This window comes from Marmota monax, unplaced genomic scaffold, assembly GCF_021218885.2.
Source record: "Marmota monax isolate L192 unplaced genomic scaffold, Marmota_monax_Labrador192_F-V1.1 WCK01_AAM20220418_F8-fsc00014, whole genome shotgun sequence".
Taxonomy (NCBI): Eukaryota; Metazoa; Chordata; class Mammalia; order Rodentia; family Sciuridae; genus Marmota; species Marmota monax.
The window spans coordinates 35,748,439-35,775,471 of NW_026695222.1; the positions used below are offsets into that span (position 1 = coordinate 35,748,439).

The 27,033-nt window shown below is 35.6% G+C and overlaps 1 protein-coding gene across 1 annotated transcript in view; it reads right to left on the reverse strand.

Annotated features, from left to right (window-relative positions):
• The window catches only part of Sycp2 (synaptonemal complex protein 2), a 77,982-nt gene that overhangs the window by 38,162 nt on the left and 12,787 nt on the right, over positions 1–27,033 (reverse strand). The window contains 10 exon segments of the mRNA XM_058575408.1: positions 11,971–12,401; positions 12,741–12,874; positions 13,934–13,991; positions 14,234–14,303; positions 16,074–16,231; positions 17,032–17,131; positions 19,126–19,272; positions 19,716–19,790; positions 20,578–20,726; positions 26,439–26,499. Coding sequence (XP_058431391.1) covers positions 11,971–12,401; positions 12,741–12,874; positions 13,934–13,991; positions 14,234–14,303; positions 16,074–16,231; positions 17,032–17,131; positions 19,126–19,272; positions 19,716–19,790; positions 20,578–20,726; positions 26,439–26,499 — 1,383 coding nt within the window.

Below are 27,033 nucleotides of genomic sequence, written 5' to 3' on the forward strand. Positions count from 1 at the left end.
TCCCCTTTGTTTTTCTGACTTGAATTCCCCTGGTACAATCTTTTCCTGCCTGTTCCATTCACATTCTGATAGGTACATCCTAAGCCACATAGTAGGCATTTGCCTGGGCAGCGTGGAAATGTTTGCTCTACCCTTGAGGTTCCACAGCAGCAGCTACAGCATATTTGCCTCAGGATGACTACTACCTCAGCTCTCCCTAGCCACAGAGCACTTTTCAAACACCAGTCGTTATTTTCAAACACCAGTTCAATACAGCATCTGGATCAGCTAAGTTCATGCTGCTTTTCTGATCTATAGGTTTTTTCATACCAAATCTGTCCATTTTGCTTCTCTGTGTTCTGAGGTGGACCCATGCCTCTGCCTCTACCACAAATGGCCTGGCTCAAATGTACTCTTTCTTCTTTGTTCAAGGCACCCAAATTTCTGAGTCTCTAAGACACTCTTACTACCCAGTATTGAATTTTTGTGAAATCACTCTTTCACCCTCTTGAGAAACAGTACTCCCGCTGCTTGAATCCTGAGCCACAAAGAATTAGGAATGCAGCATTCCTCTAATCTACCATCTTGAATCTCCTCCCAGTAACGTTTTTATAAATAGCAACAAAATTAAAAACACAATTTATATTAGCACCCTCCCCCCCCAAATGAATTGCTTTAGGTATAATTCTAACAAAACATATATGTGACTACACAATTCTGATGCAAGAAATCAGAGAAGATCAAATGAACAGAGAGATATTCCACATATATGTATAGGAAGTTCAATACTGTCAAGGTGTCAGTTCTTCCTAACTTGATCTACAAATTTTATGCAATCCTAATGAGAATCCTAGGCAAGCTATTTTGTGGTTATGAGCAAATAGATTGCTAAGTTTATACAGAAAAGCAAAATCCCAGAAAAACCAACAGAATAATGAAGAACAAAAAGTTAGAAGACTGACATTACATGACTTCAAGTCATGTAAAAATCAACACGGTGTAGTAACGGCAGCATAGACAAAGGATCAACAGAACAGAATAAAGAGCCCAGAAATAGACTTCCATGAATAATGTCAACTGACCTTTGACAAAGAAATAAAGGCAATTCAATGGAGACAGGATTATCTTTTCAACATATGGTGCTGGAACAACTAAATATCCACTTTGCAAAAAAAAAAAAAAAAACAAACCAAAAAACAAAACCTAGACACAGACCTTATACCTTTCATAAAAATTAACTTAAAATGATTCATAGCCTTAAACTACAATACAAGAAAACTCCTAGCAGATGACATATAAGAAAATCTAGGTCATCTTGGGTTTGTCAGTGCCTTTTAAATACAACATCAAAAGCACAAATCATGAAAAAAAAAATAAGACTTCATTCAAATTAAAAACTTAGACACCATTTAGAGAATGACCCAGACTGGGAGAAAATACTTGCACAACAGCTGTTTGATAAAGGACTGGTATCTAAAATATACACAGAACTCTTAAATAAAACACAAAAATATCACATCAAGCCAATTTTTAAATGCGAAAAGGTCTTAAGTGACAACTCACCAAACAAAATATAATAGTCAGATGGCAAAACATGGACGTATATACAACATCCTGTCATTAGAAATCTGCAAATTAAAATACTACACAACAAACTCCCAATCCTTGCTGCCAGGAATGCAAGGGTATGGCTACTTGGGAAGACAGCAGTTTTTGTTGGTGGTGTCTTTGTTTTGTTTTGTTTTTTAACAAAACTGAACATATTCTTACCATATGATTCGGCAATCATGCTCCCTGGTATTTCTCCGAAATGAATTAAAAATTGATGTTCACAAAGAAACCTGCACATAAATGTTTTGTGGTTTTATTCATGACTGCCTACATGTGAAAGCAACCAAGCAAATTCAAAAGGTGAAAATAAACCTTGTTAAATCCACAAAATGGAATATAATTCAGTACTAAAAAAAAAAAAAGAAACAACAACCAAAACAGCCACGTAAAGACATTAAGAGACCTCCAATGCATTTGCTAAGTGAAAGAAACCTCTGAAAAGACTACATACTATAAAATTCCAAACACATGGCATTCTGGAAAGAAAAAAAAAAGCTATGGATGTAGTAAAAAGAATAGTGGTTTCCCAGGATTTTGGCAGGAGAAATGAATAAGTGCAGCATGGGAATTTTAAGGCAGGATCTGCTGGTGGAAAGGCAATGAAACGATTTTGTATGATACTGTAACAGTGTATACATGTTATCACATATTTATCAAAGCCCACAGAATATACAACAGAGATTGAACTTTAGTTAATAATGGACTTTAGTTAATAATCATAATGTTTCGATAATGATTCATCAATTCTAACAAATACATGACTTAAATGCAAGATGTTAATATGGGAAATGGATAAGGGAAAATATGATAAGTCTCTTTACATTCCACTCATTTTTTTCTGTAAATGTGAAACTCTTCTAACAAAGTCTATTAACTTTAAAAAAAGTATCAGAATAATTTTAAAATTCTAACAATACTCTTAAAGATATAAGGTCTCCTGATTTTATATTTACTTTTTTTTTCTAAATAAAAGGTATTTGGAGTTTTTTAAATTGTAGCAATATAGGCATAATAAACTTTTTAACCATTTTGAAGTCCATATGCTTTTATAAATAAGTAATAAATTATCATGTGTCATGTATAGTACATGATAATTTATTACTTATTAAAGGAGGCTTATTTTTACTGTATTTTTTATTAAGACGAGTAAACCATGTCTTCATGCTGATAATCTCAAGAAGTATAGTGTGAGGATGAAATGGACGTTGGGATGAGGTTTCTGCAGGGCTGGAGGGGCTCAGGCAGGGGTCAACTCTGCTTCAGGAGTGGTTTTGCAGAGGAGGACAGAGCTCAACCAGGTGGGGAAGGTCAGAACAGAGGAATTTGTCACAGGGTGGTGGGGAGGAGTGTTCAGGGATATGTCGTGTCCCGTCCCCTCCCGGGGAGAGAACACAGCCCGGTGCATATAAGAATGGAAGGTAGTTGGATTCAACTGGAGTGTGGGTGGTTACAGAGGGGCTGTCTTCCCCTGAGTCCCCTTCAAATTGGGTTCAGTCCCTTCTCTGTTCACATTGTCCCCCTACAGGCCCTGACTGGATTGCTGGCCACGCTGTTAGGACTTGCTTCTCTCTTTAAGGTCCTGTCTTTTGTTCCATGGTAACCTAGTCCCTCCCACATAGTAGTGAGATAGGAATTTGGAGGTGCAGAAAGCAAAATTAAAAAGTCCAAGTCCCCAAAGAGGAGGGCCCAGGAGCTGTGGGAACACAGGGAATGCCCATGAATGTTGGAAGTGCAAACATGAACTCCCCAGCAACCCAGCCACGCTCTCAGCCCTTGTCCTGGGTGGTCCACACTCACCCTTACTTGAAAAAAAGCAACACCAAGTTCAAAACAAAGGCTAGAAAAACTGGTACAAAACTGTGCAACTCCACCCTGAATTCAGTCCTCCTGTCCAGTCCCTAGCTACGGTCCCCAGACCAAGGGGTAGCTAGCTGATGCTCCCTTTCCACCAGCAGATCCTGCTCTTGTCACAGAGTAGCTGTGAGGGGTGTATGTGTCAAGGTCACCTCCTCTTCATCCCTTCTGTTAAGGAGATGGCAAGCAGAGCCTACGTATGGTGATACCCTGGCCTAGATAAGCTGTAGAAATAATTGAAGAGGAACTGGAAGGTCAGAGTAGCCCCCATTCTCTCTTGAATGTATCCTTGCTTTCCTAAATAAATCTGTCTGTAACCTCAAAAAAAAAATAGTGTGATTTCAGAACTTTCAATATCATTAGAGCCAGGGTGGGAAATCTGAACTACAGAGATTTACTCTGTGATATACTAAGTAGGAAGGCAAAGTCAGACTGATGATTACTTTAGAGTGATCCATTAAACTGGCAGGAAATATTGTGTAGTGATACATAAAGTACGAAGAAATGACGAGAACCTCTGAAAACAGCAAATAGATTTTTAAAATATCATACCACAGCTTAGAATAGAGGATTAAGTTTCTGCACTTCCATAAAAAAGAAATAACTATATCAGGAAAATTTTGTGAAATGTTTCTAATACACTTACTCCACCAAAAAAAAGTTTCAAATTAAAATTGAAGGACATAACTGTGTTTGGACAGTTGGAATCTTACTTCCTCTGAGATTGAGGGAACTAAATAGCAGCTAAGAGTCTAAAGAGAAAAGAACACCATACTAGGAATCAAAAAAAAAAAAAAACAAACAAACAAAAAAACAAAACAAAAAACCCCCCAAAAGCCCAAAGGAATATATGGAAGAAAGCACACAAATTAAACATGAAAAGTAGATTGTAGGTTAAAAAAAATTTTTTAAAGGAGGCTGTCAACAAATTAAATAATGTCTAAATCACAAGGTATAAACATTTTACATTGACTCCAGAAATCTGACAACTCAGGTATTAGTAGTATTTTCAGAGGATAAATGAAAATCTAAACCTAAAAAAAACTTATCATAGGAATAGCAAAAAGCAAATTGTGTTAAAAAAATTTTCCTTAATCTCTATCTTGATAGCAATTACAAAAAGTCATGACAACTTTTACAAAAAGTAAAATTTTCTTCTGTGTAAGTGTGATGCAGAGTAGTTTAAACTGTGTTGGAGATGTAATACTTAGATGATTTAGTCTGAAAAATAAAGCTGGGGCTCCAATAAGAATGAGCAAAAGGCTTCTTGGACCCTGCTCCTATCAGAGCATACACCAAGCACCAAACGGCCGAGTTCCGGCTCCCGGAACTGAGCCCGCGGGGGCTGCTTCGTGGAGCCTACTCTTATTGGAGCATACACCGAGCACAGAGCGGCAGAGTTCCGGCTCCCGGAACTGCCCTGGCCCAGGGCTAGGAGTCCGCGGAAACTGCTTCTCGGTCCGGGTCCTGCTGAGGGCCGGTCAGGACTCACCCGTTGCTTTGGTTGCCCGGCAAGGGGAACGAAAAGCTGCCATTCGCACAGAATACCAACATGGCAGAGATCTGATGTCATCAGAAAGCGGCGGAGGAGAGAACTTCATCAATACCAGCGGCGACAGAAACAGTCTCCTGGTAGGGGGGGTGAGGCACAGACACCCGAGTCTCCTCGATTTGTCGTCGAGCCAGAGGAGAGGAGCCAGGCCGCCGCCAGCGCCCGGAGCAGGCCCAGCAGCTCGCCAGCGTGGTGACCGCGTGACCCCAATTGGAGAGGGGGCGGAGCGGAGCCGCCACCCGCGCCCACAAGGTGGGCAGACCCGCGACCCAGTGGTACACGGGCGTCGTAGGAGGGGCAGGGCAGAGCCGCCACCCGCGCTTGCAAGGTAAACAGACCTGTGACAGACTGGCGGGTCAGCCCAGTGGCCTGCCAGCGTGGTACACACATCACCCCAACTGGAGTAGGGGCAGAGCAGATCCTTCGCCCACGCCCGGATCAGGCCCTGCCGGTGTGGTGGTCACGTGAACCCAATTGGAGTGGGGGCGGAGCGGAACCGCCACCCGTGCCCGCAGGGTGAGCAGACCTGTGACCAACCTGCAGATTAGGCCCAGGGGTCCGCAGGCGTGGTAGGAGGGACAGGGCAGATCTGCCGCCCGGGCCTGCAAGGTAGGCAGACCTGCGACAGACCGGCGGATCAGGCCCAGGAGCCTGCCGGCGTGGTACATACACCACCCTAATTGCAGTAGGGGCAGAGCAGAGTCGCCGCCCATGCCAGGAACAGGCCCAGCGACCTGCAGGCGGGGTAGCCACGACACCCCAATTGGAGTAGGGGCAGAGCAGAGCCAACACCCGTGCCCGAAAGGTGGGCAGATCTGCGACCGACCAGCGGGACAGGCCAGTGGCCTGCCGGTAGGACAGACACGTCACCCCATTTGGAGTAGGGGCAGAGTAGAGCCGCCGCCCGCGCCTGCAGGGTAGGCAAACCTGCAACCGACCGGCGGATCAGGCCCGGTGGCCTGCTGGCGTGGTACACTCGTCACCCCAATTGGAGTAGGGGCAGAACAGAGCCGCCGCCAGCGCCCAGAACAGGCCCAGTGACCTGCCGGCGTGGTAGTCGCGACACCCCAATTGGAATAAGGAGAGAGCAGAGCCGCCGCCCGCGCCTGCAGGAAAGATACGCAAGCAGTATGAAAAGACAAGGAAAGAAAGGACCACAAGCAATGCAGGTCAACGCAACATTAGAAGAGGTAACAGCTGCAGCAGATGGAATGTCAGATAAAGAATTCAGGATATACATGCTTCAGATGATCTGGAGTATCAAGGAAGACATTAGACAGCAAAATCAGACAATGAAAGATCACTTCGACAATGAATTATGCAAACAAATCCAGGAAGCAAAGGATCAACTATACAGGGAGATAGAGGTTATAAAAAACAAACAAACAGAAATCCTAGAAATGCAGGAAGCAATAAACCAACTTAAAAACTCAATGGAGAATACTACCAGCAGAGTAGAACACTTAGAAGATAGAACATCAGACAATGAAGACAAAGTATTTCAACTGGAAAAGAACATAGACAGCTCAGCAAGACTGTTAAGAAACCATGAGCAGAACATCCAAGAAATATGGGATAACATTAAGAGACCAAACTTAAGAGTCATTGGGATACAGGAAGGTACAGAGCTCCAAACTAAAGGAATGAGCGGTCTATTCAATGAAATAATACGAGAAAATTTCCCAGACTTGAAGAATGAGACAGAATCCCAAATCCTAGAAGCCTACAGGACGCCGAATGTGCAAAATCATAAGAGATCCACACCTAGACACATTATAATGAAGATGCCCAACATACAGAATAAGGAGAGAATTTTAAAAGCTACAAGGAAGCAGATTACATTTAGGGGTAAGCCAATCAGGATAACAGCTGACCTTTCAACACAGACTCTGAAAGCTAGAAGATCCTGGAATAACATATTTCAAACACTGAAAGAAAATGGGTTCCAACCAAGAATTGTGTATCCAGCGAAATTAAGCTTCAGGATGGAGGATGAAATTAAAACCTTCCACGATAAACAAAAGTTTAAAGAATTCGCAGCTAGAAAACCATCTCTTCAAAACATCCTCGCCAAAACATTACAGGAAGAGGAAATGGAAAATAACAATGAAAACCAACAGTGGGAGGTAGGACAGTAAAGGGGGGGAAAATAATCAAAGAGGAAAACAAACCATGTTTAGTAACAGAAATAAACAAATATGGCTGGAAGAACAACCCATATCTCAATAATAACCCTAAATGTTAATGGCTTAAACTCACCAATTAAGAGACACAGGCTAGTAGAATGGATCACAAAACAAGACCCAACAATATGCTGCCTATAGGAGACGCATTTGATAGGAAAAGACATACATAGGCTGAAGGTGAAAGGTTGGGAAAAATCATATCACTCATATGGACTTCGGAAACAAGCAGGTGTGTCCATACTCATATCAAATAAAATAGATTTCAAGCCAAAGTTAATCAAAAGGGATAAAGAGGGACACTACATACTGCTTAAGGGAACCATACACCAACAAGACATAACAATCATAAATATTTATGCCCCAAACAATGGTGCAGCTACGTTCGTCAAAGAAACTCTTCTCAAATTCAAGAGTCTAATAGACCACCATATAAAAATCATGGGAGACTTCAACACACCTCTCTCGCCACTGGACAGATCTTCCAAACAAAAGTTGAATAAGGAAACTATAGAACTCAATAACACAATTAATAACCTAGACTTAATTGACATATATAGAGTATACCACCCAACATCAAGCAGTTACACTTTTTTCTCAGCAGCACATGGATCCTTCTCAAAAATAGATCATATATTATGTCACAGGGAAACTCTTAGACAATATAAAGGAGTAGAGATAATACCATGCATCTTATCTGATCATAATGGAATGAAACTGAAAATCAACGATAAAAGAAGGAAGGAAAAAGCATACATCACTTGGAGAATGAACAATAGGTTACTGAATGATCAATGGGTTATAGAAGACATCAAGGAGGAAATTAAAAAATTCTTAGAGATAAATGAAAACACAGACACAACATATCGGAATCTATGGGACACACTGAAAGCAGTTCTAAGAGGAAAATTCATTGCTTGGAGTTCATTCCTTAAAAAAAGAAAAAACCAACAAATAAATGATCTCATACTTCATCTCAAAATCCTTGAAAAAGAAGAGCAAAACAACAGCAAAAGAAGTAGAAGGCAAGAAATAATTAAAATCAGAGCTGAAATTAATGAAATCGAAACAAAAGAAACAATTGAAAAAATTGACAAAACTAAAAGTTGGTTCTTTGAAAAAATAAACAAAATCGACAGACCCTTAGCGATGCTAGGGAAGAGAAGAAGAGAGAGAACTCAAATTACTAGCATACGGGATGAAAAAGGCAATATCACAACAGACACTTCAGATATACAGAAGATTTCAAAAATTATTTTGAATCCTTATACTCCAATAAATTAGAAGATAGTGAAGCCATCGATAAATTTCTTAAGTCATATGATCTGCCCAGATTGAGTCAGGAGGATATAGACAACCTAAACAGACCAATATCAATTGAGGAAATAGAAGAAACCATCAAAAGACTACCAACTAAGAAAAGCCCAGGACCGGATGGGTATACAGCAGAGTTTTACAAAACCTTTAAAGAGGAACTAATACCAATACTTTTCAAGCTACTTCAGGAAATAGAAAAAGAGGGAGAACTTCCAAATTCATTCTATGAGGCCAACATCACCCTGATACCTAAACCAGACAAAGACACTTCAAAGAAAGAAAACTACAGACCAATATCTCTAATGAACCTAGATGCAAAAATCCTCAATAAAATTCTGGCGAATCGGATACAAAAACATATCAAAAAAATTGTGCACCATGATCAAGTAGGATTCATCCCTGGGATGCAAGGCTGGTTCAATATACGGAAATCAATAAATGTTATTCACCACATCAATAGACTTAAAAATAAGAACCATATGATCATCTCGATAGATGCGGAAAAAGCATTCGACAAAGTACAGCATCCCTTTATGTTCAAAACTCTAGAAAAACTAGGGATAACAGGAACATACCTCAATATTGTAAAAGCAATCTATGCTAAGCCTCAGGCTAGCATCATTCTGAATGGAGAAAAACTGAAGGCATTCCCTCTAAAATCTGGAACAAGACAGGGATGCCCTCTCTCACCACTTCTGTTCAACATAGTTCTCGAAACACTGGCCAGAGCAATTAGACAGACGAAAGAAATTAAAGCCATAAAAATAGGAAAAGAAGAACTTAAATTATCACTATTTGCAGTTGACATGATTCTATACCTAGCAGACCCAAAAGGCTCTACAAAGAAACTATTAGAGCTAATAAATGAATTCAGCAAAGTGGCAGGATTTAAAATCAACACGCATAAATCAAAGGCATTCCTGTATATCAGCGACAAATCCTCTGAAATGGAAATGAGGACAACCACTCCATTCACAATATCCTCAAAAAAAAAAAAAATACTTGGGAATCAACCTAACAAAAGAGGTGAAAGACTTATACAATGAAAACTACAGAACCCTAAAGAGAGAAATAGAAGAAGATCTTAGAAGATGGAAAAATATACCCTGTTCATGGATAGGCAGAACTAACATCATCAAAATGGCGATATTACCAAAAGTTCTCTATAGGTTTAATGCAATGCCAATCAAAATCCCAAAGGCATTTCTTGTAGAAATAGAGAAAGCAATCATGAAATTCATATGGAAAAATAAAAGACCCAGAATAGCAAAAACAATGCTAAGCAGGAAGTGTGAATCAGGCGGTATAGCGATACCAGACTTCAAACTATACTACAGAGCAATAGTAACAAAAACAGCATGGTACTGGTACCAAAACAGGCAGGTGGACCAATGGTACAGAATAGAGGACACAGAAACCAATCCACAAAACTACAACTATCTTATATTTGATAAAGGGGCTAAAAGCATGCAATGGAGGAAGGATAGCATCTTCAACAAATGGTGCTGGGAAAACTGGAAATCCATATGCAACAAAATGAAACTGAATCCCTTTCTCTCGCCATGCACAAAAGTGAATTCAAAATGGATCAAGGAGCTTGATATCAAATCAGAGACGCGCCGTCTGATAGAAGAAAAAGTTGGCTACGATCTACAGTCGGTGGGGTCGGGCTCCAAATTCCTCAATAGGACACCCATAGCACAAAAGTTAATAACTAGAATCAACAAATGGGACTTACTCAAACTAAAAAGTTTTTTCTCAGCAAAAGAAACAATAAGAGAGGTAAATAGGGAGCCTACACCCTGGGAACAAATCTTTACTCCTCACACTTCAGATAGAGCCCTAATATCCAGAGTATACAAAGAACTCAAAAAATTAGACAATAAGAGAACAAACAACCCAATCAACAAATGGGCCAAGGACCTGAACAGACACTTCTCAGAGGAGGACATACAGTCAATCAACAAGTACATGAAAAAATGCTCACCATCTCTAGCTGTCAGAGAAATGCAAATCAAAACCACCCTAAGATACCATCTCACTCCAGTAAGATTGGCAGCCATTATGAAGTCAAACAACAACAAGTGCTGGCGAGGATGTGGGGAAAAGGGTACACTTGTACATTGCTGGTGGGACTGCAGATTGGTGCAGCCAATTTGGAAAGCAGTATGGAGATTTCTTGGAAAGCTGGGAATGGAGCCACCATTTGACCCAGCTATTCCCCTTCTTGGTCTATTCCCTAAAGACCTAAAAAGAGCATGCTACAGGGACACTGCTACATCGATGTTCATAGCAGCACAATTCACAATAGCAAGGCTGTGGAACCAACCTAGATGCCCTTCAATAGACGAATGGATAAAAAAAATGTGGCATTTATACACAATGGAGTATTACTCTGCATTAAAAAATGACAAAATCATAGAATTTGCAGGGAAATGGATGGCATTAGAGCAGATTATGCTAAGTGAAGCTAGCCAATCCCTAAAAAACAAATGCCAAATGTCTTCTTTGATATAAGGAGAGTAACTAAGATCAGAGTAGGGAAGAAGAGCAGGAGAAGAAGATTAACATTTAACAGGGATGAGAGGGGGGAGGGAAAGGGAGAGAGAAGGGAAATTGCATGGAAATGGAAGGAGACCCTCAGGGTTATACAGTGGAGCGGGTAGAGAGAGAGGAGGGGAGGGGAGGGGAGAGGTGGGGAGGGGGGATGGTGGAGGATGGGAAAGGCAGCGGAGCACAACAGACACTAGTATGGCAATATGTAAATCAATGGATGTGTAACTGATGTGATTCTGCAATCTGTGTATGGGGTGAAGGTGGGAGTTCATAACCCACTTGAATCAAAGTGTGGAATATGATATGTCAAGAAATTTGTAATGTTTTGAACAACCAACAATAAAAAATTAAAAAAAAAAAAGACTGAGCAACAATTGCAGAAGACAGTCTCTAAGTTATTTACATCATTTCCTGCAAACCCTTGTAAAGATTTAATGCGTTCATCCAAGAAGTGTTTAAGATGCTAATATGTGTAATATAGGACATGCAGAAAAACAAAGGCTGAATAAACACAAGCCCTACTCTTTGGTAGGTTAGTTATAGCGGAAAAAACCATTTATAAAAACGAAGAAAGAATTGCTTGGTATGTGTATTCAAAAGGAGAGAATGGGAGGAACCCAAAGAGAAGAGATAGAAACTTCAGGGTTCATTTATTCTACACATGTCTGCATGGGTCAAATACTGATCTATCAGAGCTGGGATTAGGGAGAAATATGGATCAAATACTGTTCTATCAGGGCTGGATTAGGGAGAAATGAGTAAGGAGGATAAGGGGAAACCTACTCTCAGGGTTTATACATTCAATCAAAGAATAAGGCATTACACACATTAAATATGCAGCAATCAACTTTCACTTTCTGATGTAATTAAGTAGGCACCTTATTGGTATGAAGACATCAAAACTCACTGAAAGCTCACCATTTGTTTTTCTTTCAATTCCCAGGAATTAAGTTCCAAAGTCACTGCTTTCCCTGATTTTCTCTGACTTTTCACATTTTTTCTAGGAGAAGGGCTTTTATCACAAATAGCAGGATTCACATCTTTTGACAATATGTATTTCTTCCTATAGATCAGAGATTCTTCAATTGTCTTATTTAGAAGAACTGACTTAAAAGTTGTTTCAGATTCAACGTGCCAGTCACTCTGCTTGGTATTTTCAGTATTCTTCTGCTCTGAATACTGTGGATGATTTTGTTGTTGATTGTTTCTTTTGCACAATTCTTCTGCTTTGTATATTTTGTTAGGCTCCACTATTTCTTTCGTATATTTTACATTTTCTGTTTCTTCAGAATCATCATCAGATATAGAAGATGATTTTTGTTTAGTATATTGCTTGTTGATATCAATATCTAATGGAAAGACGAGAAATTAATTCTTAAATAAAATGCATAAATTTATAATATTTTTTTATTTTTTGCAGTAATGGGAATTGAACCCAGGTATGCTCTACCATTGAGATACATCCGAGCTCCTTTTTTATTTTGAGACAGGGTCTCACTAAATTGCCAAGGCTGGCCTCAAACTTGCAATCTTCCTGCCTTAGCCTATTGAGTAGCTGGGATTATAGGTGTGTGCCATTGTGCCTGGAAATAATTAAAATTTGTTAAAACCCCAAATACTTGTTAGACATCCAAGGAAGTTATTATTTCTTTGTACTACCACCACATGCATACAAAGCTATGTTTCACCTTGACTGAATGTTTCTCCTGAAAAAGTATCGACTCTTTGGTTATCACATAGTTTAATAGTTGCTACAGGTGTCCAACATGCCCATTTCGAGTTCATTTTATTTTCACAGATGTTGTCTAAAACACCAGGCAGCCTAGAAAATAAATTCATTTGCTTACTATATTACAAAAAACTAGCATACGACTCTTAAGACCTTGACTTTTATTTAGTCAATGTTTATTGAAAACAGTCTGTTTAAACATGAAAATAATTTCGTAAGACAGGACAAAAATTAAAATTTATAACTGTCTGATTAAAAAATTAGAAAAGTACTACTACTCCAACTACTTGAATATCCACCTAAATATATCTCACTTTTCATACATTCTATTGTGTATTTAAACCAAGTTAAATTTTTTCACATTCATACATTACATTTAAAAAATCTCATCCTTTTAAAATCTGTCAACTTGAAAAGAGTTATGTTGGTTAATATGGAAATAAGTATAGACCATTTCCCATTGTACTTTTATAATAACTGAGTAAGATTAATGCTTTGACTAATATTACATATTACATTTCTCAAATCTGTTATATTCATCTAAAAATAACATTATATACTAAATGATTTGATGGATTTTCTCATACTTACACAGGTTTATCTATTTTTCCCACTGCCTGTGATTCAGAAACAATGTCCTGGAGTTCATCTAAATAAAACAAAAATGATATTTTCATTTTTCATATAGTTGGGAAGAGTCTAATGGGGGTTAGTGTAGAATTCCATAAAGATCCACAAATTTGGATACTGATCTCTTGCTTCCTCCATCTCAAACCCCAATTTTTATTTATTTATTTTTTAGTTATAGGTGGATACAATGTCTTTATTTTACTTTGTGTGGTGCCGAGGATCAAATCCAGTGCCTCACACATGCTAGGCAAGTGCTCTACCTATGAGCCAAAACCCCAGCCCTCAGGCCCCAATTTAATGGAAACAGAAATTTTCTTCTATTTCTGTGCAACCTCAAAAGTTCCTGGCATATACCAAAACACACTCATTATAATTTTTTTCTTTTTCAACTCAATGAAAGTCAGTGGGGCTAAATAACTGAACAAGATCAATGCTATAACAAATATTACATTTCTCAAATCTGTTATATTCATCTAAAAATAACAATATATATTACATGATTTGATGGATTTTCTCATTTACACAGGTTTATCTATTGTTGCCACTGCCTGTGATTCAGGAACAATGTCCTGGAGTTCATCTCTGTTGTTTATTCATTTAGGTACCAGGAACTGAACCCAGGGGTACTTAACCATTAAGCAATACCCCAAGCTCTTTTTTTTTTTCATTTTGAGACAAGGTCTCATAAGTTGCTGAGGCTGGCTTTGAACTTGTGAACTACCTGTGTCAACCTCCCAAGTCATTGGGATGACCGGAATGCGCCACTATACCCAGCTCTCTCTATATTTTAAAGCAACTTAAATTAAACCAAAACGAACTTACTGAAATTTTGGTTTGGGAATTCAATGTCCTTCTTTTCTGTCTTTTCCACAACTTTAGCAGTTTTAATATGCTACAAACACAGGACACATATTAATGTAAACTTTAATTAAGACATATGAAAACTTTAAAAACATCAAGAGTATTAAGATTTGAAAAAGTAAATCTGTCTTGCTATGAAAGTTGGACAGTGCATATATTTCATAAATGTTATGCTCATTCTAGAATATTACCTATTCTGAAACACAAGAAACTATCTTTCATTGCAGACAAGGAGGCAGAAGATCCTACAAATTTTCTAATCCCATCCATAGCTAGAGTAATAATTCTCATCTATTATTGACAATCTCTAGAACCTCCATGGCAAATCTCCTGTTGTTGATTTCACAGGCTATATCTCTTCTGTCTTTTCACTAAAGTATGTAGAGAACTTGGAAATTATGAAGTATTAAATTATTTTAAAATTTTGGCCCCTGCCCAGGTAAGTTTTTGTCTGCATTAAGCTTTCCTCTTTCCATAGCCACAGAATCATACTTCATGAAGATAAAATTAAAATTTGCTATCACTTTCAGAAAATATACCCAAGATATCCCAAGATATTTTACCTTGCCTTAGCAATCTTTTCTACCTAATTTAGCCAATGATTTTCTATATTTGGAAACAGCTGTAAAAATATGCAGGTACATTTTTGGGTGTCACAGTGAAGAGGGTTCTCCTGAAATATGTAAGTGCAATTCTAGCTACAATACCGATCATTTACAATATTCAGGACCATGGCAAACAATTAAAAAATAATACCCTTATTAAAAAATACTTAGCTCAATAATTTAAGCCATTAGTTTTACTATTTTTTCTCTCTTCAACACTTATACTCTTTATTTCCCACAAACACCCATTTAAAGTTTTAAAAAATCCACCAAGTGCTCTTTTTTAAAATTTTAGCATGAAGACTACTATGCTTTGAGACTATTGCTCACATTTTATGAACTAATGTATGTTCATAAATGTATTGTATTCACTAACAATGATCAAATTCAGTCTTAAATTTAAACTGAACCTTGCCTAACACTTGGACATATTCTCAAGTTTCCCCCTTAACTCTTAGGAGCTATTTTTAAATCTTTACTTGTTCCTGACCCCTGCTTCAACAGATCCCAGGAGAAATTTACCATGTTCATACTCCAGAAGAAAATAAAAACCCATTAAGTGTTCCTCATCTACAAACTTTTGTTTCTCCAAGAAACCATTTTTTTTCCTTATCCATTCCCTATTCCTGTCCCTTCAATAACCTGGAATGAATGCCCTTGTTTTCAATATTCATGGGACTAACTTTTACTGGTAATTCAAAAATTAATTCACCCTCCCTCAATATTTCCTTAAAAGGTCTCTGCTGATTTTCACCCTCTCTTCCAGCTATATTGGTTAGCCTTTTCAATGGCTGTTATGGAAACTTCTATGTACATCTGATGATGCTTACAATGTGTTGTGATTATCTTATTAACCATGAGAGACTTTGAAATACATAAATACAGAGTCCATTTGGATCTCACATTTCTGTACCCACTAAAGCCTTCTCCATAGCAGACGTTAACTTGTATCACAAACTCTTAAATAATAATAGAAAGACCTTTTCTCCTAACAGTGTAAAAGCTGCAATTATAGTGAACAGATGTTAATAAGTCTTATAGCAAGCATAGTAAATGAGTCATACTCTAGAAGAAACCTATTTTAAAGGATAATAAATGATATCTAGAAAAATATACTGGTTATAAGAGAAGTCAGCTCAATATATATTTCTATGATAATCTGAAAACAATTTAAAAAATACCCAAAGTGTACTTACTTTGTCTGTATTATCTCTCCTATTTATTCCTTCTGATGGTCTAGGTTTAAGGGATACAGCATTATCCACTCCATTTTCTGATGTTTTAGAAAGAGCAGTTTTTTCTGCTGAACTTATCATTTGCAGTGGTGGTTTAATTCTTCTTCTTCGTGGTGTTGCTAAAGGAGGACAAAGGATGGTGAGAGTTTTTTTTTTTTTTTTTTTGTACTGAGGTACTTTTTAGATAAGAAAGGGAGGTTCTTGGAAACCAGTTTTCAGGTTTCCGGTTTAGAAGAATAAGTGGACATGGATGCCACTTATCAAGAAGTGGAGAAAAAAATGTCAGAGTGTAAAGTAAGATAGACTTAATTTTGGACTTATTAAGTTTGAGAAATTTGTCATACATTAGGCAATTGCCCAGCAGATTTGGGGAATGGAAAGTCAATATTAAATTGTCAGGAAGACAGACTTTGTTTGAAACCATTAGCACAAAGTATCATTTTTTTCTAAATTTATAACTCTTAGTATATGCCAAGCATTGTCTAAATATTTAATAAATATTCCTTTTTGAATGATGATTTTTATTTAATCTTCTAATCTTGATGAGACAGACACTTTGATTCTGTATCACAAAAAAGACAGTGGTTCTAAATTTAGCTAGAAAATAATCTTACAAAATACACACTGGGGTACAGGAAGAGCCAAACAGTATGATTAATTCAATGTATTAACCATTATGTTATGCTGCCTCCTGTTTAAATTATGATAAATTATTAATGCTGGATATTAATATTTTGAAAAATGTTTATATCTCAATACTCATTATATCTTTCTTCCCACTAGAAGACATTTGTGATTCATATTTTTATCAATTTTATGTCTCTTCAGGAAAATGATGTCAAAATTTCCTGGAATTAAATATTTTGTCCTTTGAAATATAATACTTGTTAAAAAAATATTTTCAGATTATAAAACTTACATGTGTTGATTAAAAGTACTGGACTTCTCACAGTGTATCTATCTGCACCAGGAACAATCATTGATGCTTCAGACATTTTTCTTTTGCTAGGAGTAGTTAGCTTAAACCATGAGAAACAACCACAATAAACATACATTCTCTCTGAAATTAAATATCCTACAATTTTACTCATAACATGCATACGATGCTTTTTAAAAATAAGACAATATTCAGAAATTTCTGTGTTTCAGGCTGACCACAAGGTTTTATCCATATTTGGTATTGCATAAGTAATCAAAACAAATCAGAAATACTGTTTAATATTTATTAAATATCTAGATGTATACAATATAGTGCCTTCATGTACAAACTGAAAATATTTTACTGATTTTAAGTTTATCTAGCTAACCATTGACTTGCAATTTCCTCTTCTATTTTATGAGGATTATGTTTGTACTTATGTACGTACTTATGTAAAATTATTTTTAAATGCTTTCATAATGTTAAGCATTCTTTAAAACTTTCACACAATTTTGAAACTGGAATTAATAATCTGTGGAAACCAAAATGCCTTTGAAATAAGCCACTATAGGAATTTAGAGATTTGGTGGCACGTAGAAGAGGCTTCAACAAGGATTTGTATTTTTCTACATCATCCCAGAGTGAATGATTTATAAGAGTACCAGAAGTAGATAAGCAAAAGTGGGGACTACAGGGATTCAGAGTTTCTGAGGGCACCACATAAAGTAACATACCATACGGAAGCATAGGACAGCTGTTTTTTTCTTTCTTTTTTTCAAGGAACAGTCCCTTAAATCAGAGGGGAAAATAAACCATGGAGCAGTGAATAGGTATATATGTGGGATGTGGGTTAAGTGTAGAAAATAAAGGAGGAAAAGGAATTTTAATATTAACCAGAAAAGCAGCTTTGGAACCAGTAGATTCTTCTTAAAGAAATTACTGTTTTTGTGATATATTGAATGAGAACTGAAATATTGATATATTGAACTTATATACTGAAGAAATAAAAGATGTCATTTTTCATTTAGTTGAAGACATAACACCATAGAAGAAAGTACTGAGTAACAAACATGCAAAAATGTATGGAAAAGCCTGTGGAGAGTCATAGTTGACTAAAGATAAGATTAATAAAATCTGAAATAAAAAAAAGTTTCAAGAAGAAAGAAAAATGAACTAAGACTTGCAAATATAAGTATGTTTTAGATGAATAAAGGTTTTTTTTTTTTTTAAAGGAACAAACGATGTGATTGCAGGTCTATAGAACTAAATCAAAATCTATCGAGTCAGTGAGATAAAGTTTTTTGAGCAAAAGAGTGCTGTCAGAACACAGATATTTAACAACAAATTCACTAGCATAGCAGGGATAGCTTAGAGGATGAAGCAATAGTGTCAACAACCAATTAGGAGGCTACTACGTTAACCTAGGTGTACTGAGTGAGGTGAGTAACAGAATGAAGGAAGGATGTGAGAGACACTATGAAAGGACAGTCATCACCATCTTGGCTCTAGATATGTGGGGAAAAGATGCCAGCATCAAGGCTATCTCCAGAAAAATTAACAGTAGTGTTATTGAGGTGTGGAGGCAGATATGATTTGAGCAAAAATTAAGATTAGACTTTAGAAATGACTTGAAGATAGAGACAAGAGGAAATCTTAGAACAAAGAATATAGATGCACTGATAGAACTTTGAGGACAAGTCTGGACATAATTTAAAAGCTTAAATTATGTGTATGAAAGAAGCTCTGCAAGAGAGCCGTAAAATGTTTAGAACACTGGGTAGGTAGTAAGCTTTTAGAGAAAAATCTATAAAAAGGTGGAGGGAGAGAAAGTTTCTTTGATGGAGCAGAAGTAGGAAAAGAATTAGAGTGCTAATTCCATAGTAAACCTGTTCTAACAACTAACCCTACACATATACATAATCAGCCAAAATATTATCTTCTTGTGTTTGCATTTGCAAAACGTGGGAGGAAACTGAATTGTCATTTATCAAGGCCAATAATATATAAATGCAAGCTAGGGGTTTTTTTGTACTTATTATAACAATGATTTGACTTATGCAGTTCTATAAACAACTATTTTGACACCATATTTACCTCGAGCTGACTATTTTTCCCATTTCCTTGGTTACTATTTTTGATGTATTTTGGAGGCTTAGCAAATTCCTTTTGAGGATTAGATTTTTCTTTTAAACTACTAAGTTCTTCTTCTACTGGTGAGAACTGACTTTCTGGCACTAGAATCTTGGTAGAGAATGTAGAAAAAAACTATTTTAAAACTGTAACCCATAAAGTTCTCAAAACTGTGTTTTAATAAAATTTTAATAAATCTCCTACTCACTTCACATTTACAAATGTCAACTCTTTCCCTCTTTTATCCATAAACCAATTTTTACAAAGTGACTCAACTAAATATTCATTTGCAAACAAGTTTTGCCTTTAGTGGAAGAACACATATTTCTAATTTACAAAGTTACTAAAAGTGGTGTTTATCAATAATGCTGTAATCTTTGTAATGAAATTTTCATTAGTAACTTTATACAAATCATATACATTTTATTAGAGTTCCGTTTATATTGAGATAATATGTGTTTTTTTAGATATTCACCTATTGTCAACTTTATTGCTATTATTGTTTACTCTTAAACTTTGCCTAGTGATAAAAATAAATTAAGTCAGAGATATACCTGTGATCCACTTGCATCAAAAAGTATATGCACAGATGTTTTGGCAACTGAAATACCTTGTTTTCTGGCAAATTCCTAAAATTCAATTCAAAGTAATGTCATTTTCTTTCCATTTAATGCAATTATTTCCTATCTGTATTCTTCCAAATTACCAAAATTTCCTTTTCTCATATATATAAATACCCTTCCTCAGAACACTTCAATTACTTCCTAGTAACCTTGTCTTACCATTTTGTTCCCTCTACAAGGGTTCCTCACCAATATATCCTATTATCTTTCAACATAAATCTTCTGCACTATCTAAAGTTTTCAACAGGATATCTCCCCCAATTCATTTAAGATGAATTGTCACCTTAAATTCTCATTAAATAATATTTGGCTTAAAATGTCTTCCATAATCCTGGAAAGCATCTTATCCAAATCCTTCTCTTTAACTCTGAAGCCCATTCAAGGCCCAACTCCACAATAATGCCTTACCTTCAAACCTCTTATAATCATTCTCTTTCTTCAGTTTCCATATATAATTCATTTTCTCTAGACTAATTACTTCTTCTGAGGTATCATTGGTACAATTCTTACAATGCTTAATATCTTGAAGTGCTTTGTTTCATTTCACTTTTAAACACATGGTAGGAATTCAATAATGTTCTAAGCAGTTGCTGCTAATTCTGTCATCTGAGATATTTTCTAATAGACATCTCAAAGGATATTAGGTGATGGCTATTCCACAGTACAATTTTAAAGAACTACATGTCATTTTAAGAAATGTAGAATGGGAAAAAATAGCAATGGAACTTTTAGCCCCAAACTGGGTTTCCAGAATTATGAACATAATAAATATTTAAAGAGTTTAAAAACTTACCTTATATTTATCAGCACCAAAAATTTTTTGAGTCACATTAGTGATTTCCAATGATACATCAAAATACAAAAGCAATTCCTTCCCTTCTCTTTTACCAATTTTTACTATATTTTTCAGAATTACAGTCAGTAGCTTCTTTGATTCTATCACTGCAAACAAATCACAATTTATATTAATTTCTATATCACTCTGTAAGTATACTATAAATAAGAAAAACATACAGCATATTAATTTAAATTAATTCAATCAAACTTAAAACTTCTAAAACTGAAAAAGTGTTTAATCAATTCTGGCACTACCTATCTATGTAAATAAGTCAATTTATCTTTCAGTGTCATAGTGTCCTAGATCTATAAATTACTTGGTAATGTCATAACTAATGAAATAGAGCATAGAATAGTTCTGGACTCTAAGAAACTCTTTTTTTTTAATATTTATTTTTTAGTTTTAGGTGGACACAATATCTTTATTTTATTTTTATGTGGTGCTGAGAATCAAACCCAGTGCCTCACGCATGCTAGGTGAGCACACTACCACTTGAGCCACATCCTCAGCCTCCTCTAAGAAATTCTTAACAAAATATTCATAATACATTTGAGAAAGCCATTTTATTAACTTTTAAAAAGGTCAACAAAGAAAATAACTTTAATAAGTACTAAATTTCTATGCATAAGCATTTATTCAAACATTTCTATTAAATATAGTTGTTATATACTTACATAAATGTTACAAATACCATTTGATAAGTATCAATAGGATATCTCCCCCAAATATCTTATGCTCAACAAATTTTTAAATCCAGCAAAAATATTGTAAGTGCCATTTTATAAGCAGTACTCCACTTAACTCCCCAGAAAAGTTAAATACAAATCACCTGGCACCTGATTAATTTGCCTATATTATGGACTAAGCCCCAGCCCAGGGACCACCACTGCTCCTATCCTACCTATGGTAGGGCTGCTACTGTTGGCTGAGAAATCTCCATACCTGCCCACAGAATACACTTTTGAGCAGGAAGAAAACATGCGAAGGTAGAAGAACCAAAACAAAATATGGAATTTCTGCTTCAGAAAAAGCTCTGTAGGCCACCCCATGATCTGCCTAAAGAAACGAAATAACCCTATGGGTTATGAAATTTTCTGATTGTGAAGAAGTTTGCTGAAGCAGAAAATGTTTTAAGTCCTTTTGCACGTATATGTTGTGAAACTTCCACAGTAATTCACCCTTTGATGGTACAAATTATTAATAGATTGAAGATAGCGGTGACATAGTTTCTAACTCAAGGAGTTATGGTGGTTTAAAAACAGTCATGCGCAACAGTAACAATTTTTTAGGTTTCAGAGATGAAATTTAGGTGGCTTTTAAGATGATAATGTTTCATGTTTCCATGATCAAGATTAAAACATTTGTAATCTTAATAAAATATTTTTGCTAATTGTTTTATCCTTCTGATAATGCATTTTTTCTGTAGTTTGCCGGGAACTTAAATGTAATATTTGCTTTTGTGGCACAAAAATATGAGAATTACTTCAAATCTGATTTTGCTGAATGATTTCACACCTGGTCTGTACAAAGATTTGTGTACTTATATGGTAACTGCCTATACAGAAATTCATTGGTATTTTTTACATTTCATTGATTACTTACATGAAATTTCTGGTACTTGCATCAATTGCCTGGAATATGTTTGTGGCTTGCTTTGTTTTTTAATTTGTTAGCAATATTACTGAGATTCCAAAAGACTTCCTGTTACATTGTTTGCTATAAAATTTAAATATTTATGTATATCAACATATCAGAACTTTATTAATGTATCAAATTCAATGGATGGTATTCCAGCATACTATAGTTACATGAATATGTTAATATGCTTTTATCCTGCAAAGTCATTTAGAAAAATCTTTTAAAAAATATATACCTAATTTTTATATAAAAATATCCTCATGAATCAATACTTCACATTAATCAAACATGGGACAAAGGGACTGAGAATACATTCAAAAGATGTTAAGTAAAAATGAATGATCATGGAAACAGAGGAAACAGTCAAGAATGACTTCCATATTTGGCAAAACTAGATGATTATCAAACCATTTATTAAGACAGGAAATGAAGGAGGAGCTTTTGAAAGTATGATAATGAGCTCAGTTTCATACATGGGTATTTGTGAAAATATCCAAGTAGAAAAGCATTATATCTGTATCTAGAGTCAGCTGAGAAATAAGAAAAAAATATTTTAAAAAAAGTTGTGGCCAACATTGTCAAATGTGAGTCAGTATGAGGACTGACTCACATTTTTTAAAATTATGAGTTAATTATTATCTTGATAATGAAAAAATTTCAGTGGAGTTCTTGATACAACAGAATATATTAAGAACAGAAGTTAGTAAGTGGGATGGCATCAAATTTAAATGCTTATGTACAACAAAGGCTATGAATGGGAAAAGAGCTGAAGATGACATGGCTTTTTATTTTAAGATGTAGACATGTGACACCTTTTGTATGCTGAAAAAAGAGAAATGAGGAAGAAGATATAAGAAATATGAATTGATGGAGCAAATAACTGAAAAATGTGAATGGAGAACTCAGAGAAATTAGTCTTTCACAAGAGTAGATATACGTCTTCCATTTACAGCAGTTATTTTTTTCTTTTTGCTTTTGTTTTTGTTTTCTTGTAGTGGGTGAGGGTATTGGGGATTGAACCCAGGAATACCTTACTACTGAGTTACATCCCCAGCCCTTTTTATTTTGAGACAGGGTCTCACTAAGTTGCTGAAGTTGGCCTCAAACTTGTGATCCTCCTCTCTCAGCTTCCCAAGTTACTGGGATTATAGGGGTGTGCTACTGCACCTGGCTACAGAAGAGTTTTTTTTTTTTTTTTTTTTTTAAGAAGGATAGAAAGATGTTTGAAGACTGAGGGTCTAAGAAGTTAAAATCTCTAGGCTTTCTTACCTGAAAATAATCATGTGTTTCTGGGTTACCACATCATAATAAAAGAAAGCAGGGGGGGGAACCCAGCTTAAGTTTATAAAGATGTAAATAGCTGCTGTTAGAGAACCAGAAAAAAAAGTCACTATAGATATGGAGGACTGCCAAGTAGCTGTGAGAGAATCTGAAGTTCAAAGTTAGAGACTTCCATTTGAGTAAGATGTAGTAAATTGTGGCAGTAATATGTGGTAAATTATCCTCCTAGAAAATAATAGGAAAAAAATTAAAACTCATATGTTTAGTTCTTTTGCCCATTTGTTGATTGCGTTATTATCAGTGTTAAGATTTTTTTGACTTTTAAATATATTCTGGATATTAATACTCTGTCAGAAGAATAGCTGGAAAATATTTCTCTCCCATTCTGTAAGTTCTCTCTTCATATACTTATAAGTTTCCTTTGTTGTACATAAGCCTTTAAATTTGATGCCATCCCACTTATTGATTCTTGGGTTTTATTACTTGAGTTTTAGGGGTCTTGATAAGGAAGTCAATGACTGTACCGATAAGGTGAAGTGCTGACCCTGTTTTATTCTAGCGATTGAAAAGTTTCTTAATTCCAAGATCTTTGAACCACTTGAGTTGACTTTTGTGCAGGTTAAGGGATAGGAATCTAGTTTCATTCCTCTACATATAGATAGCCTTTTAAATAAATGCTGATGGGAAAACCGGATACTTCTATCCAACATACATTTTTGGCTCTTTTGGCAAGTATCAGATGACTATATCTTTGTTGATTTGTCTGTGTCTTCTAGTCTATTCCACTGATGACAATACCATGCTGTTTTTATCACTATTGCTCGGTAGTATAATTTAAGATCAGGTATTGTGATGTCTCCAGTAATCCTTTTCTTGCTTAGTACTGCTTTGGCTATTCTGGGCCTTTCATTCTTCCAAATGAATTTTAGGAAAGTTTTTTCTAGTTCTGTAATTTGCTATTGGTATTTTGATGAGGAATATATTGAATATGTATAGTGCTTTTGGTAATAAGTTCATTTTGGCAATATTAATTCTGCCTCTCCAACAACATGGGAGATTTTTCCATCTTCTTGTGTCTTCTTCAATTTCTTTCTTGGGTTTTTCTAGTTTTCATTATAGTTTTTCAACTCCTTGGTTAGATTACTCCCAGCTATTTTTTTTAAAAGGGGGGCAGGGTTGAATGGAATAGTTTGCCTGATTTCCTTCTAAGAAAATTCATTATTTGAATATAGGACAGCTACTGATTTTTCTCTTTTAATCTCTATCCTGCTACTTTTCTGAATTTGCTTATCAACTCTAGAAGTCTTTGGGTTGAGTTTTCTTTGGGTCTTGTATATATAATTACAGACAATTCTCAAAAGAAATACAAATGACCAACAAAAAATGTTCAACATCCCTAGCAATCATGGAATATTGAGATTTAATCTCATTCCATTAGGATGGCAATCATCAAAAGAATATAAATAATAAATGCTGGTGAGAATGTGGGGGGAAAGATACATTCATGCATTGTTGATGGGACTCCAAATTAGTACAACCACTTTGGAAAGCAGTATGGAGATTTCTCAAAAGATATGAAACCATTGTATGACCCAACTATCCCACTCCATGGTATTTACCCAAAAGAACTAAAATAAGCATACTGTAACATACTATATTTATAGCATTCTACAGTGGTAAAGTCTCTGAGTTGTCTGTTACTCCAGGCCCAACTGATCAGTGAAATATTTGCTGGTAATATTTTGGCTCTAGCAGAGTTTTTCTTCCTAAGCCTACAATCAGAGTGGTGAAATGTTCCTATGGGAAATGCTTGAAGGTTTTTCTTGTCACATCCATAGCACTCTGATACATTAAAACATGATTTTTTTTTCATTTTTGTTATTTTTAACGTTTTATTGATTTTTTTATGAAATAATGAAGTTCCTTTTGATGTATTCATGCAAGCATGTAATATGATTTATTACATTCCAATCTCTAGTAATTCCATTTCCTCTCCTCTCTTCCCTCTTCCTGCTTCTTCTACTCTATTTCCTCTACTCTTACTGGTCTTCCTTCTATTTATTGTTTTTGTCAACTGGCTTTATATATATATACATACATTTATATATATATATACAACTTAAAATGTTGTTTTATGCACTTACGAATATGTCAAAATGAGCCCCACTCTTATGTAGAACTATAATGCACTAAAAAGAAAAAAAGAGGGGCTGGGATGTGGCTTAAGCGGTAGCGCGCTTGCCTGGCATGCGTGCGGCCCGGGTTCGATCCTCAGCACCACATACAAAGATGTTGTATCCGCTGATAACTAAAAAATAAATATTAAAATTCTTTCTCTCTCTCCCTCTCTCACTCTCTCTTTAAAAAAAAAAGAAAGAAAAAAAGATATTCCAATAAAAATTATTACTCCTGAAAAGTACTCAACAACATTGGACTTTAGGGAGATGCAAATAAAAATCAGAGAACACTAAATATTCACTGAAATGACTGAAATATGTCTTAATATCTGAATTTGTAAGGACACCAGTCTGCCAAATTACATGATTTTATCCAGCAGCATTACACAATTCCACTTAAAGGAGTAGAGAAACTAGATGCTTGGATTTAATCAAGCAAATGAGATAAAAATATAAGAACCTTGAAAATATCAACAAGCAAGGGGTCAGACTGATTGATCATGGGTTCTAGACTATATAGAAAAGGGAATAAGTACAGGAAGGAGCTGGGTGATTAGAGGGAAATGTGGAGTAGGAAATTTGATGACTTTATGTATGTGAACATCTGAAAATGTTAATTTTGTTCCCATTATTCTACTGTGTTATCCCAAAGAAGATACAGTTCTATTCCAGAAGATAAGAATCAAGAAGAAAACTATAAATGACAATACTTCAATGTACCTTCAATGCTGTACATTTGTACTTTTTCTTCAGGCACAGTGACTGCTTCCCACTGATGATCCTTAAATGTAAAAACAAGTTTTGACAATAAACAATAGTTTATTCCTAGTTTAAAATATCTTTAAATATCAATTTTTAAGTTATATAAATGATATGATGGTACTAATTTTACAAATTCTTATTCTTACTCCCCAAAAAGAATGACTGTTAATATTTGAGGTTACGCTTTTTAAAAATGCTTCCACATCCTTTTTTTCTTCCTTTGAAATATTTTGTGAAGTCACAGTCATTCCTCAGTTTGCACTACTACTACCTATCTCTAGTTGTAAATCACAATACTCATTAATTGATTATTCTTGGATTCAAAAATTGAGCTCACATGAAAAATAGCCTAAGTAATAATGTGTACCTGTCCAAGTGGTTTTTACTAAAATCTGTATAAATAAAATGATACTAAATTTGCAAAGTTATAGTACAAATTATATATTAGCCCTAAAAATATGGGACCATAAATCCTCCAATAATCTTGTGAGGAAAACAGTTCTAATTATTTGTTCTTTAAAAGAAAAATACTTATAAATTAAGACACATATGA